Here is a 14,679-nt window from a genome sequence, read left to right on the forward strand (position 1 = left end):
ACACACCCAGAGCCAGCACACTGACCCCACACTTGGGAAAGGCACCGGTGCTTTTGAGGAATTCTATAAATGAGTCATGACCGGGTGTTTCTAGAAAAGTGGGGCAAGAACGGAATACATATTGACAGGGAGGAGCCTGTGAAGGTGCCCAGCTCTTTGCTAGGAAAATGGGGTGCTTCTCTAACCAGGAACCCCGATCTGCCTGTGGATCTCAAACCTGCCTGGGACTGGTCCTGCAGCCTCACTGCCATGCTCCCTTTCAGGGTTCCCCAGATGCCAGGGGAGGGTCCTTTTTCCCCACCCCGACCCCTTCAAGATTTGGGGAAATAAAATGATGCTCTTCCTCCTCATGGGGAAATGAATACTGGGTCCTTGGCCAAGTTGGTGAACAGCCAGGGCAAATATGAGTGTGGTGACCTGGTCTCCAGGAAGTCAGCCTGAGAATCCAAACGTGACCCAAATCTGATTCTGAACCAGAACTCTAAGCGCAGGACCAAAGCGACCTGAACTTCCCTGCAGGGACAGCTGCAGCTCAACAACAAACAGTAAAAGGCCCAGACCTCAGGCCCGCCCTTCCCCACCCGGCATCCCCGTCCCACCCAGACACCCAAGACCCACTCACCGTCCCTCTCGGACCACGCCCGAGATCCCGAACAGCCCGAAGTCTGTAATGACCACCTTGCCGTTGTCATAGAAGACGTTCTTGGATTTGAGGTCTTTGTGTACGATGCCCTTGGCGTGAAGATACCCCATGCCCTGGAGGACGGCGAGCCCCAGATCAGCAGGAGTGAAGATGCACGGTGACGACGGAGCTGCCACCCTGGGCTGGATGCTGTACCCAAACCCCCTCACTTGATCTTCACCATTCCATGCAGTATACTGTCCCCATTTTACAGAATACATCGAGGTTCAGAGAGGGAAAGTCACTTGCCCCAAGGCACAGAGCAGTGAAGGAGCAGAGTTGAGATCTGACCTTAGATGGGTCCCTGCTCTTAATGTTACCATGCTTCCAAATAGCCACCTTAACCTTGGATAAGGTAGGGGGGTAGGGGATATGAACGGGGTGAAGAGCGGGGAGCCGGGGGGTCAGGAACAGTGAGATTATCTGTGTTAAGTCATGAAGGGCCTAAATGAGCTGGGGTTTTCTGTAAGGATATGCATCACTGGTCTCCTCTCTCAGGCAGGGCCAGGGCTCAGCGCAGGGGTAACAGAGAGGCATTCCCACAGAGGGGTTCCCAACTTGGGATGCTCCTAGTATCTGAGCTGTAGAAGGAGCCCTGGACTGAAACTGAAATCTGGGGTTTGAATTCCATCTCGGCTCAGAGTATCACTCGCTCTGTGGCCGAGGACACAGTGCTCGACTCCTCTGAAGCCCGCTTTTCTCATCTGCCCAGCGAAAGGTGGCAGTGGGTGATTTCTAACCAATGCTCTATTTGAACTGAACACTGACGAGGCAGGTACATGGAACGCGGGTGACCCGACACAGGCATGATCTCAACCAAGGTCAGGCTTCTTCAATCACCAGACTCAGGGCTCCCGTGTACCCCAATGCATAGATTATTGCATTTTTAACCTAACACCAACCCAGAGAGGGAGGCTATATGAGGATCCCCGTTTTACAGGAGAGAAAACTGAGGCTCAGAGAGGCTAAACAACCTGCCCAGACTCACACAGCGGGTGTGACCAGGATTGAAACTGTCTCTAAAGTCCACCGAGTTCCTTCCCAAACAAGTCAATTCCATCAAGGCGAATCATGTAGATGGTCAGCTCCTAGTTGTGAGTGAATGAGAGCCAGGGAGGAGGAGACGGGGTCCCACCCTTGAGGAGCCTGAGCTAGAGGGAGAGGCAAAGCTGCCAAACCAACTTGCCGGGGGCTGACAGAGTGGGGGAACAGCCGAGAGCCCTGGAACTGGCCAGAAACCCACCCCTCAACAGCAGACACCCCCTCACCTTGATGATCTCCTGAGCGATCTGCCTCGTCTTGTTGATGTCCAGAGATGTCTTGGGGTCCCTCACAAACGAGTGCAACGTCCGCCCCTTGCAGAAGCTGTTGAGGGTGGTGGTGGGTCAAGCACGGGTCCCGGGCTGGTGCAGCCTGACCCTGTCCCTGGTGGAGCCCATGGGGAGAACTGTGCCTGCCTGCCTGCCTGCCTGCAAGGGCTCCGTCCACCCCCTCAACTGTGAGCCCAGTCTTCTTTAACCCAGCCAACGGCTGCTGGGGTCTGGCCTGAACATGCAGAAACACACATGAAGCCACGCACGTACACGCACACAAACCCCATTCCCTGAGAGCCAGTGCCTGCCTGTCCCACAACAGGAAACAGTGCATCAAAGCTCCCAGGAACTCGGAGTAGCCATGCTTGGTGGGTTCAAGGCAGGATCGCTCTGATGGGGAAGAACTTGGCCTTTTAAGGCCAACACCAGGCAACATCAAGGCACTGGAGACCACTGTCAAGAGTCTCATTCGAGTTTTCATTTTTTCTTGACCATGGGATTTATATAACACATAATAAAGGAGTATGAAAGGAGGGAAAGGCGGTAGGGGAGATGTTAGAGGCCTCACAGCGACTACTGGAAAAGGAGCCTGAGTTCTGGGGTCTCCACCTGCATCGCCTCCTAAAACCTAGGGCGAGGAGGGACCCAGAGAGAATGCGGGTTCACTCCCCTGTTCCAGGGGAGCTATCTTAGGAAAGGACTATGATTTTAGAAAAATATTCTGGAGTCTCAGAGCCTTTGAAAACTGGGCGATGGGCTGGGTGCAGCAGCTCCTGCCTGTACTCCCAGCACAGGGCAAGACTCCTCCTCAAAAAAAAAGAAAAAGAAAAAAGAAAAACAAGAAAACTGGGTGAGGGGTAGAGAGTATTGGTGATTTCCTTATCTGTGTCCCACTTTTCTTCAGTGTATTCTAAACAAAGTAAGACTTTTTTGTTAATGAATGTATTCCGGTTTCAGGCAGGCCACAGTGGCTCATGCCTGTAATCCCAGCACTCTGGGAGGCTGAGGTGGGCGGATCGCCTGAGGTCAGAAGTTTGAGACCAGCCCAGCCAACATGGTGAAACTCCCTCTCCACTAAAAATACAAAAATCAGTTGGGCGTGGTGGTGTGTACCTGTAATCTCAGGTACTTGGGAGGCTGAGGCAGGAGAACTGCTTGAGCTCAGGAGGTGGAGGTTGCAGTGAGCCAAGATCACACCACTGCACTCCAGCCTGGGCGACAGAACAAGACCCTGTCTTGTGTTTCATTCATTAATTACCTGTTTTGTTTTTCATTAATTTTGGAGACAGAGTCTTGCTCTGTAAATAAGTTATGGGACCACCAGTGATCAGCTCATGAGTGTTAAATGACTCATTCCAACTCTACTGCACGCCAGGGGGGTCAGGCTGGCAGTCTGAAATTGACCATGGTGAGAATATTTACACCACAGGAAGTGATGGATGTAACAAATTAGGGCTTCCCTCCCTACTGACCCCAAACTGGTTGATACACATTTACCAGCACACCACCAGGTTGGGCCTATGTGATGGGGATACCATGCATGTGTTAGAAGAGAGCAGACCTCAGACCCATTACCGAGTGCAGAAGGCAAGGCATGAACCAGCATGATCTCTCCTTTGCCTTTTTATAAGAAGGAATAAACAGTTTAAAAATGTGAGTACATGCAAATGTCTTCATTTTAACAGAAGGGATGTTAACTGTTTCTAGTGTCTCTGACTTTGGGGAGAAGCGCTCAGATGCAGTGGGAGACGACTGGCTTTCACTCCCTATCTTTGAGGGACAGTTGATTTTCTATAACCTTACAAAGGTCTCACTCTGTCGCCCAGGCTGGAGTGCAGTGGCATGATCTTGGCTTGCTGCAGCCTGGACCTCCGGGGCTCAAGGGATCCTTCTGCCTCAGCCTCCCAAGTAGCTGAGACCACAGGTACCTGCCGCCAGGCCTGGCTAATTCTTTGGTATTTTTTGTAGAGATAGCATTTCGCCATGTTGTCCAGGCTGGTCTCAAGCTACTGGGCCCCAAGCAATCCTTCCTGAAGATTTGGCTCACCTTGGCCTTCCAAAGTTTTGTGATTACAGGCATGAGTCACTGCACCAGCCCGTATTTATTTTTTAGTGTCACTGAGGTTACGTGAGAAGGAAGTTATATCCCATTTTTGGTTTTCTTCCTTGTGCCTCTATTAATAACTTCCACACCTTCTAGGGCACCCAAACAACGTGACGCCCTGGGAAGGGGGAGGCTGAGGCGGCCACCCAGCCTGAGGGCCTGGGGCTGGGTTACCTGGTGATGATGGCCAGGTGGGGCGGGTTCATGCAGGCCCCCATGAAGAGCACCACATTCTCGTGCCGCGTCTGCCGGTAGTTCATCACCTCTTTCTTGAAGAGCTTCAGGTGGTCCTGGTTGTGGCCGTCCATCTCCAGCAGGCGAATGGCCACCTCGCCATGCCAGCGGCCGCGGTGCACCCGGCCCCAGCGGCCCTGCCCGATGGGCTCGCCCAGCTCTACCTGCTCGAAGGGGATGTCCCACTCCTGCAGGTACACACTGGTCTGGCTGGCCTTGCGAGAGATGGGGCCCCGCCAGGGCCGGCGAGAGCTCGGCAGGTCGTCCACCTCATCCTCGTCGTCTTCTGCCTCTGACTTGCCAGCCTCCGGCTCCTCAGCCTGAAAGGAGAGCAGGGAGGAACAGGCATGGGCAGAAGATCTGGGCTCCGTGACTTCTCTTCCCTCTCCTGGAGCCCCTGCCAGGTAAGGGAGGAGAGAGGCATTCTGCCAGGGCACCCAGCTGCTGTGGACAGCAGGCGGCTCACTTAGCATCCCTGGACCTCGATGTCCTCATCCACAATATGTGGCAGTTGGCCCCGGTGACCTGAGGCCCTTCGTCCTGCTAATACTCCAAGATCTACCTGTGAGCCACATCTACTTGTCTAGGGAAGGGCAAGGGCAGCCCTGGCATAGATAAATTTCTCTGACCCCATCCTTCTGGAACTCTTGTTTAAACACAGAGTTTCTGACTCTCCCTGGGCAGGAGTAAATCAGCCTGTTAACATTCTCCAAGCCATAATGCAATGGAGGGATCCAGGCTCAGTTGACACTCATGCTCAAGGTTCAAGGCAGTGGTTCTTGACCCAGGCTACAATCACCTGGGGAGCGTGGGGAAGACAGAGCGTGGACAAGCTTGCTCAGTTACAGTCATCATCGTTCCTCCCGGCCATGAACCTCTGCAGTGGGCTCCTGGGACAGCCCTTGCCAGAGCCCAGCACCCACTCCACTCACTCTCAAGCCCCCTGCACATTCTGAGATGGGAAGGGAGGAGAGAGGGAGGGGCGATCTGCGGACTCACGTGTGTCACCCTCACCTCTGCTTCGTGAGCCTCCAACACGTCTGCTTTCGGCTGGTCGTTGAGCCTAAGAGTAAAACAGGGTTTGTCAAGGAGGCCTTGAGGGAGGTCGCTCTGCTCTCATCTGGCAGGACTCCCGGGTGAGGTCTGAGACTAAGGTCTTTAATCTGACTCACACCTGGCTAAGGGAAGGGCCACGTGGATACCGCGCGGACAGGCAGGAGGAAGCTGAGAGCCAGGCCTGCCCCTGTGCGGCCTCAGCCTTCCCCAGGCTAACTTGAAGGTGGTGGGGGCTGAGAGGTGGGCAGTGATCTCCAAAGCCCCTTTCCAGATGTGACACTGCCGCACGGGGGCTCCAAGCGCACCCACAGGTCTCGGAATCTGATGGCCTTGACTTGGAGAACTGGCTCTGTTGCTTCCTAGCTGTGTGACCTTATGTAGTTGCTTAACCTCTCTGGGCTGGCTGCATGTTATGATGACATCTACTTTGATACCTACCACCAGGCTGGATGAGCTATGGGAATATGAGTCAAGTGCTCAGCATGGCCTGGCAGAGAAAGGGCTCCGTACAGGAGCTATTCTTAGGCTTCTTTAACTCCAAGTGTCCTCTGTCCACCCCTCCTGGGTCCCAAGGCTGCTCCGGTTTGATATTCAGCCCCACCCAATGTTGACATACTGAGAGGAGGCAAATAAAACCCACTGCAGAGTTCACGGGCCCAGAGGGCAAATGAGCCCCAGGAGTTCTGCATCTGGCTGGCCGGAGACGGAAGGGTGGAGTGGGAGGCGGCAGGGATGTGGACACGGCCTAGGGATGCCTACCGGGTACTGTTGGCGGCTTCGGGGAGCGGGGCTGCCTGTGCAAAGGCCGAAATGTCTGGAGGAAACACAAAGCAAACGCATAGCATGAGATCGCTTCCTTCCTCAAAGAGACACCACGCTCAAACCCAGCGCCCCAGAGAGGTTGATTCTCCCTGAGCGGGCTGCCTGGTGTTCCCCCGGCACTTCCACAAGGACTAGCCTGTGCCGTTCCATGGACCTTGCAAGCATGCAGCCTCCACAGCTCCTGCTTCTGCATACAGAGCTCTGTCTCAGGAAGGAGCTCGGGGCGGGTGGTGGGGTGAGACTTCTCATGACCACCACTCCCCGGTGGCCAAACTGCCCCACACAAGCAAGTGGTAAAAGCAAACTGGGGTCTCATTTACTGGACAGGCGGCTGAAGCTGCTCCGGTTTGCAGGCCAGGACTGCTTGTGACAACCCTTGAAAGTAATGAGACTCCCTCACTTTGGCCAGCAAGGCTGTGGCAGGACGTGCAGGTGGCTCATTAGCGACACCTGGTGCCCGGAGCAGCTGCTGGGGATTTCCAGCACCAAGGCCCCAACCCCTCGGCTTCTGGGTATGGGTCACTGTGGAGCAGCTCTCAGGGGAGGGGGGAAACTCCACATATCAGGGGCCCAAAGTGGGCAGCTGGGGCTGACCGCTGAGCCTGGGGCGTTCCCAGTTTAGCACTGCAAGTCCCACGTCCAGGGACACCAAAACTGAGTTACTCCAGCATGGAACCAAGTGCTACAGGGAGATTGGTGGTCCCAGGGCCGTCATGGGCCGCTCACTCCCCGCTCCTTCTGCAAAAACAGAGACTGGCAGTGGCGGTGGCTGGAGCTATCAGAGGCCTCTCTCCTGCCCGTGTGGACAAAGACCTCCCTCGACCTTCTGCTAGGGCTTTCTTCTGCCTTTGAAGGTCATCTGAACCATAGGCTGTGACATCTCTGGAACCTCACGGATTTGGAGAATCTGATAGAGGCAGCGGGCCTTCCTATCAGGGAAATGCACACGTATGCCCAACATCCCATGCACAATTTCTGGGGCTCAGAACCTTAGAAACCTGCACGTACAAGGCCTCCCCCAGACACAGTGTGTCTGCAGACTATCAGCGGGGGCCTGGCCTTTCCACCCAGGCAACACGGCTCGAATGTTCCACAGAAGGCAAACACATGCCAAAGGCATGAGGGAAGCAGGAAGCGGGGGGCTTGGGGAGGAACTGCACCCCAAGAGGGAAGGCAAAATGCCTCTGAATCTGAAGTCCCAAAAGTTAGGAGTGTACCATACATTCTGCTCCAAAATGTGCCCATGTTTGCTTCAATAGAAATATTTCCTTGCCCTCCCCATGACATACCTTCAGAGGAAAATGGAAAAACTGCTCTTCTGGGAGAAGACCCATGTCGTCCCAATGTTTTGGGGTAACCCCTGTGTGCATCCTAGAGCTAGTAACCAGGGGACCACAACAAAAAAACAGGGGTGAAACTGCAGAGGCTGCCCAGCTACTCAGAGGAAGCCTCCTGGGGCGGGTTCGCAGGCCCCTGACCGCGGCCCTGCACACACCCGAGCAATGCCATAGGGACGGTCTCTAAGGACTCACAGATGCTGCAAGTCAGCCCCCTAATGGAGCTGGCTGAGGAACAGAAAAGCCTGGAGTAACCAAAATACTGTGACTCAAGACAGTCTTGTCCAAGCCAAGAAAACACCAGCTACAGTCTTTGTCTTAAACACCGCTATTCTCATTACCATCAGTTACAGAAAAAAAACCACTGATCTCAAACACTTTAGGGGCAGGAATGAAAAGGCTGGTACACAGTAAATGTACAAAACCATTTTTGCAGAAAGAACTCAATGGATTGACTTATTGTAAGGTTTTTCCTTTCAACTTTCTGCAATAAGGAGGCATTTCCAGCAACAGCCAGCAGATGGCACTGTGGGGTCAGGCACAGAAAGGCGACGCCCACTAAGTAAGCGAAGCCTGCAGAACTTCCCAAATGGGTTTCCACTTCTGTAAGACAAGGCAGTAGTTTCCCATCATTGTGCAAGGGAGGATATGGTGACAGATGCTCATTGGGCAATAGCAAAAAGTCTTCCCCCAATTCCATAAACCCAGGTTCTAGTCCTGCTTGTGCCATCTCCTGGCAGTGTGACTTTGAGAGAAGTCACCTGCAGTCTCTGTGCCAAGAGGCTGGATGGGATGGATTCCAGGGTCCCTCCCAGCAAGAACTTCTCATGTCAGAGGCCCACCTCCAGGGCACTTGCCCTGCCCCCTTCCCATCCTCCATGGGCAGCCAGCTCTCAGAACAGGTGGAGGGAGACTCAAGCACTTCCAAAGGTACTCAGGTGGGCTGGACAGAAGGGGTCACAGCAAGGGGCAGTTAATGGAACCATGCAAAGGACTCACCTGGAAAGATAAACTGCTGTCTATGATGAATGAAGTAGGCAGCTTTAAACAGAAGAGGAGGTGAGTCACACACACAGAACGGCCAAGGCAGGAGGGAGGAGCGGAATTGCAGACACCGGCTTGGGAGACAGGGACTTGTTACTGGGCTGGGACAGCCCTGCCCCAGATGGGCCCGGCAAGGACAGGCCAAACCATGCAGGAAGGAGGAAAAGAGCTGGGAGAAAGAAAATGGGCCCTGGTAGGAGTCCGCAGGACTAAAGGGGCTTGCACTGGAGGATCGGGCATTCCAAGACCCCGTCTCTGGTGACCAGCGCTCTGTGAAATCCATGTGAGCCCAGAAGGGCAAAGTGTAATGGGAGAGAAACAGTATTTCTGAAAAGTTTAACAGTGCTATGTGCAGAAGAATGGCCTCCTCCCGAGCCCCACCTGTACCTCCAGAGCAGGCGTCCCCAAACTACGGCCCGCGGGCCGCATGCGGCCCCCTGAGGCCATTTATCCGGCCCCCCACCGCACTTCAGGAAGGGGCACCTCTTTCATTGGTGGTCAGTGAGAGGAGCACAGTATGTGGCGGCCCTCCAACGGTCTGAGGACAGTGAACTGGCCCCCTGTGTAAAAAGTTTGGGGACGCCTGCTCCAGAGTGTCTCAGCCTTACCGCTCCCTCCCACACTGTTCTTTTCTCATGTAGGGAACTGAGAGGGATGCAGTGGGGTTCTGGAAGCTGACAGCATGCTGCAGCCTCAATTCTGCCACATAACTAGGCTCTGGGACCTTAGGGAGGTGGCTAACGTCTCCAGCACTGTCAAATGGGGTTGTAAATACAGTCATGTGCCGCAGAACGTTGTTTTGGTTAACAAGGGACCACGTACACGATGGTGGTCCTGATCACAACAGAGTGGGAAAATTCCTCTCGCCTAGCGATGTGGTAGCTGTGGTAACAGGGCAGCGCCGTGCATTCCTCGCGTCTGCAGTGATGCTGGCGGGAGATAACCCCGGCTCTACAAGCTGTGGAAAAGGAGGGTAGCACGCACGATGACGCGCAGGAGCATCTGACTTGATAGTGAGAATAAACAGCTATATCACTGGTTTATGTGTTTACTATATTGTACTTTTAATCATTATTTTAATTTGATTGACTGATTGAGATGGAGGCTCTCCCTGTTGCCCATTCATTCATTCATTTATTCATTCCCTTATTGAGATGGTGGCTCGCCCTGTTGCCCAGGCCGGAGTGACATGGTAGGATCTCGGTTTACTGCAACCTCCGCCCCCTGGGTTCAAGCGAGTTGCCTGCCTCGGCCTCCTGAGTAGCTGGGATTACAGGCACACACCAGCATGCCTGGCTAATTTTTGTTTTTTTTTTTTTAGTAGAGACGTGGTTTCACTATGTTGGCCAGGCTGGTCTAGAACTCCTGATCTCAGGTGATCCGCCCACCTCAGCCTCCCAAAGTGCTGAGATTACAGGCGTGAGCCACCGCACCTGGCCTTTTAATCATGATTTTAGAACATACTTGTTCTACTTACAAAAAAAAAAAAAAAAAAAAAAAAAAAAAAAGTTATCTGTTGCCTCAGGCGGGTCCCTCAGGATGTATCCAGAAGAAGGCGCTGTTATCACAGGAGATGCCAGCTCCACGTATGTCACTGCCCGTAAGGCCTTCCAGCAGGACAAGGTGCGGAGGTGGAAGACAGTGATGCAGTGAGCCTGACACTGCACAGGCCTAGGCTGGGGGGTGTGTCTTAGTTAACAAAAGAGCTTTCCAAGGAAAAAAATAATACGAATTTTAAAGATAGAAAAAAGCTTATAAAAATTCAAAGTAAAATGTTTTTGTACAGCTATACAATGTGTTTGTGTTCCGAGCTAAGTGTTATTACAAGAGCCTAAGAGTTAAAAACAAGCTTTTTAAGATTATAATGTAAAAAAGTTGTGAGCTAAAGTTAATTACTGAAGAAAATATTTTAAAATAAATTTCATGTAGCCTAAGTATGTGGTGTTTATAAAGTCTACAATAGCGTACAGGAATTCCTGGAGAGTGAGGCCTCTGTGCAGGGGACATGAAGCCCAGTCTGGGGACATCAGTGAAAGCAGCAAGGGTCTGGCTAATAGTGCACAAAGAACTTTCTCTGCGGCTGCCGTGTTTCAAACACACCCTTCCTTTTACAAAAACCCAAACTGGGAAGTTTAGCAAAAGGCACAGTTTCAGAGCATAATAAAGACAGATCAGAATGGGAGAGGCGGTTAATAAATGCCAGGAATTCCTGTACATTATTGTCGACTTTATAAACACATCATTCACTCACTGACTCACCCACAGCGTCTAGTCCCCTACAAACAAATAACATTTTATTTAGTTAGTTAGTTAGAGACACAGTCTTGCTTTGCCGCCCGGGCCGGAGTGCAGTGGTGCAATCTCAGCTCACTGCAACCTCCACCTCCTGGGTTCAAGCATTTCTCGTGCCTCAGCCTCCTGAGTAGCTGGGACTTCAGGTGTGAGCTACCACACCTGGCTAATTTTTGTATTTTTAGTAGAGGTGGAGTTTCGCCATGTTGGCTAGGCTGGTCTTGAACTCCTGGCCTCAAGTGATGTGCCTACCTTGGCCCCCCAACATGCTGAAATTACAGGCATGAGCCACTGTGCCCAGCCCTATATTTAATATTTTATGCTGTATTTTTACTGCAGCTTTTCTGTGTTCAGATGTTTAGATACACAAGTATTTAGCATTGTGCTACAATTGCCTATAATATTCAGTATGGTCACATGCTGCATAGGTTTGCAGCCTAGAAACAATAGGCTACAGCCACTCCTAGGCATGTGGAGGACTATAGCACCTGGGTTTGTATAAGCACACTCTATGATGCTCACTTAACAGTGAAATCATCAAATGCATCTCTCAGAATGTTTCCCTGTCATGAAGCAGCATGTGACTATCATCTTTTCCCAGGTTCACCCCTGAAGATCAAGTGCAATGCCCCTGCACAGCACAGAGCAGGGGACAATGGGAGACATTCCTTCTCCAGCTGAACCACCGGGCCAGCGCGGCGGGCAGTGGGGTTGGGGAGGGTTGACCTGTTGGTGCCGCCATGACCAAAGAGATAGGATCTTGGAGAGAGTGAAACTTCTGTGCAAGGGACAATGAAGCCCAGTCCGGGGATATCAGGGAAAGCAACAAGGGTCTGGCTAATAGCGCAAAAAGAACTTTCTCTGCGGCTGCCGTGTTTCAAACACACCCTTCCTTTTACAAAAACCCAAACTGGGAGGTTTAGCAAAAGGCACAGTTTCAGAGCATAATAAAGAGAGAAGAAAGGGAGAGGCAGTTAATCAAACAGGCCATCGCTCAAGGCAGGGAGGGGAGGGGCGTGCCAGGACAACGTGTGAATGTCAGGAGATATCCAGCCACGTGCTTACTGAGGCGAAGGACAGGCAAAGAGAAGGTTTCCTACAAGAGCTCGGTCTCTCACCATCCCCCAAAAGTCATCCCAGGAGAAGCTGCCTGGCCCCATGATGGCTGGGTATGCCTCCAGGTGGGGCTCCCCTGGCAAAGGGAGAGCTGTGACTGTCCTCATGAACCTGGGGCTCCAGAGGCCAGAGACAGGGACCTGGCCTAGACTCTACTGGCTGGAGACAGCCGGTGGCTGGGTCTGGAGCAAACAGAAGTGTCACAGCCATCCTCCTTCCTCTGGGACTGCAAACTGCAGGAAACTGAAGGCTGAGACTGACTCTGAGGAGCTGCCAGAGAGGCCAAGGCAGCAGCTCGGTCCCAGATTGGACAGGTGGGCTTCCCTCTGCTGCTTGGAGAGGCAGACACCCCAGGCCCAACCAGCAGCTGAGGGTAAGAGAGGCTAGAATCCTGACCCCTTCCCATAGACACCAGGCAGCGTGCTGGGGTGGAGCTGGAGGTCAGCTCTGGCTCAAATCTACTGTGCTCTAAATTCCTGTGGGACTCGATGTCCTCGTCCACACAACGGAAACCACCTAATTCCAACTTTACGCAGTCTCCTAACTTATGAAAAAAGAACAAGAGGTCTCCTTGAAGGAACTGACCCAGATCACGAGTGGGAAGCAGCAGGGCCCCAGATTCCCTCTCTGCGGCCCTCTAGCTCCCTGCGTTGCCACCCATGCCTCCTGGGAGCTCAGAAACCAGTCCCGAGAAAGTAAGCATTGCTCAGGAGAGGACACCCCACGAAGAGGAGGGCAGCGGGGGGATTGTCATGTCAGACCGACTTGGGTTTGATCTCTACTCTGCCACTTACAGGCTGTACAACTCACGGCAAGTGCCTCCCTCTCGCTGAATCTCACAGTTCTCATCTCTAAATCAACAGCATCAACCTCAGAGCCATTATGCTTGGGGCACCTGGCAAGCACTCCATTAACATCCGGCCAATGTCGGACCTTGAACCTGTGGACCTTGGGTCTGCTGAGAAGGGGATCTGACCGCACCCCTAAGAACCCAGAAAAGCCTGGAGATGTGGTACCTGGGAAGTTGAACCTGCTGTCCCGCTGGCCAGGTGAGGGGTTGGGGGGCGTGGTGGCACTGGATGGGTTGGATGATGTCGGGAAGGGCGCTGGCGAGGAGGGTGTGGAGGAGGTGGTGGAGGAAGGGTTGCTGCTGGAGTCCAGGTGATTCATGGCCGGAGGGTGCTCCTGCAGGACCAGAGACGTTGGGAGTGGCAGGGCTGTTGCTGCCCCACCTGCCTCCCACCAGCCACGCCCTCCCTGCCCCATCTGGAAAGGAAGCGGTCAGCCCAGGGAATCCTCAGGGTCTGATGTTTTATGCATCTAATTGCGGAAGGGCAGCACACAGAGGCCCTGGCCTCAGTGCCCACTCCCCAGGGGGCTCCTGCTCATCTTTGTTTTCAGCCCAAGCACGCTCTCTTCCCAGAAGCTTTTCCTGTACCCTGGCTGGGACCATGCTCCTCCTCTCCATCCTGGCACAGTGCCCAGCAGTTTTTCATCTGGGTACTGTGTCTACCGCAGACATCCATGGGCGCCTTCCTGACCAAAGTCTCCCTCACTGCCTTGTATGTTCCAGGAGGCCAGGGCGCTCACCACACCCCCAGTGCCTGGCTCTGGGCCGGGCACACAGTGGGGTTTTATAATGAATTAAGTTCAGGCTCTGACAAATGTTATGTCCTGTCTGCTAGCACCAGGCACTCTGCTAGAAGCAGGGAGGCAGAGTGAGAAGCATACAGTCCTTTTCTTTGGAAACCTGGCTTAATCAAAGGCACTGGCAAGTCTTAGAGTCAAACTACAAAACCCTTAAAGAGGCGATGGATGGCTTGGGCTAGTGCGGTCTGCCATTTCGGAGGGGTGAGAATTCTGGAGCTGGAAAGAACTTTCTAGAAGATGACCACAGGAGCTGGTTTGTCAGGACAGGCCTGGTTCCCTCATATTGTCCCAACTTAAATGGGAATGTCATCCCTTCCGCACTCAAAGCAAGCATGGTTCCCCCTGCTAATGGATTGCATCCGCTGGTGCCTGCCATGGGAAACACAGGTTTGGTGGTCAGTGAGATGCCTTTAGGAGGCCCTCAGACACAACACAGAGGACGCCGAGCCAGGAAGGAGGATGCTCTGTTCCGTGTCTTGTTCTGCGTGAGAGAAGGCCTCAGCCTGAGCTGCTATGTCTTTAACACCTCTCTAACACTGGCTCATCACCCATTCAACAGAGTGAGCTTCAAGCTCCAAGCCTTAAGCAAGTGTGATATCAAGATGAAGCTTAATAACTTTTTGGTTTTAACTGTGCTTGCTTTAATGATTACCTTCTATCTGGAGTGATCATTTTTCCAATTATGATAGTGATGATTACATCAAATGAGTCTTATAAGTAAATATTAGCCCTGGTGGTACCTGGTTAAGACAGAAACCATAAAGATGGTTTGCAGTTTGATGAAGTTTGGGCAGCACTGATTCTGGTGTCAACTCACACCAGATGCCACCGTGGCCCCACTGCAGAGCTCAGGGGAGCCAGGCCCAAGGAAGCCAAGGGCTTTGCCCAGGGTCACGGGAGATGGGCGTGGCAGGAGCCCGGCTCTGGGATGCCTTCTGGCCATGGCTCCCCAGCTACAGCACACAGGAGACCTCTGAGGACGGTACCAGAATCTCACAGCTCCGAGCAAGAGCCTGTGAGAGCAGGTGC

At 53.0% G+C, this 14,679-nt stretch overlaps 1 protein-coding gene across 5 annotated transcripts in view; it reads right to left on the reverse strand.

Moving 5' to 3' along the window:
- The window catches only part of KSR1 (kinase suppressor of ras 1), a 175,178-nt gene that overhangs the window by 13,632 nt on the left and 146,867 nt on the right, over positions 1 to 14,679 (reverse strand). For 3 of the 5 annotated variants that reach the window (XM_074388484.1, XM_074388483.1, XM_074388480.1), the window contains 7 exons: positions 13,017 to 13,185; positions 8,548 to 8,589; positions 6,149 to 6,203; positions 5,348 to 5,396; positions 4,274 to 4,653; positions 1,951 to 2,047; positions 623 to 756 (listed from right to left, as the gene is read on the reverse strand). In XM_074388484.1, the coding sequence (XP_074244585.1) occupies positions 623 to 756; positions 1,951 to 2,047; positions 4,274 to 4,653; positions 5,348 to 5,396; positions 6,149 to 6,203; positions 8,548 to 8,589; positions 13,017 to 13,185 (926 nt within the window). The remainder of the gene's footprint in view (positions 1 to 622; positions 757 to 1,950; positions 2,048 to 4,273; positions 4,654 to 5,347; positions 5,397 to 6,148; positions 6,204 to 8,547; positions 8,590 to 13,016; positions 13,186 to 14,679) is intronic. The other 2 variants (XM_074388481.1, XM_074388482.1) reach the window with 1 other exon arrangement.

Source organism: Saimiri boliviensis, chromosome 17 (genome assembly GCF_048565385.1).
Source record: "Saimiri boliviensis isolate mSaiBol1 chromosome 17, mSaiBol1.pri, whole genome shotgun sequence".
Lineage (NCBI taxonomy): Eukaryota > Metazoa > Chordata > Mammalia > Primates > Cebidae > Saimiri > Saimiri boliviensis.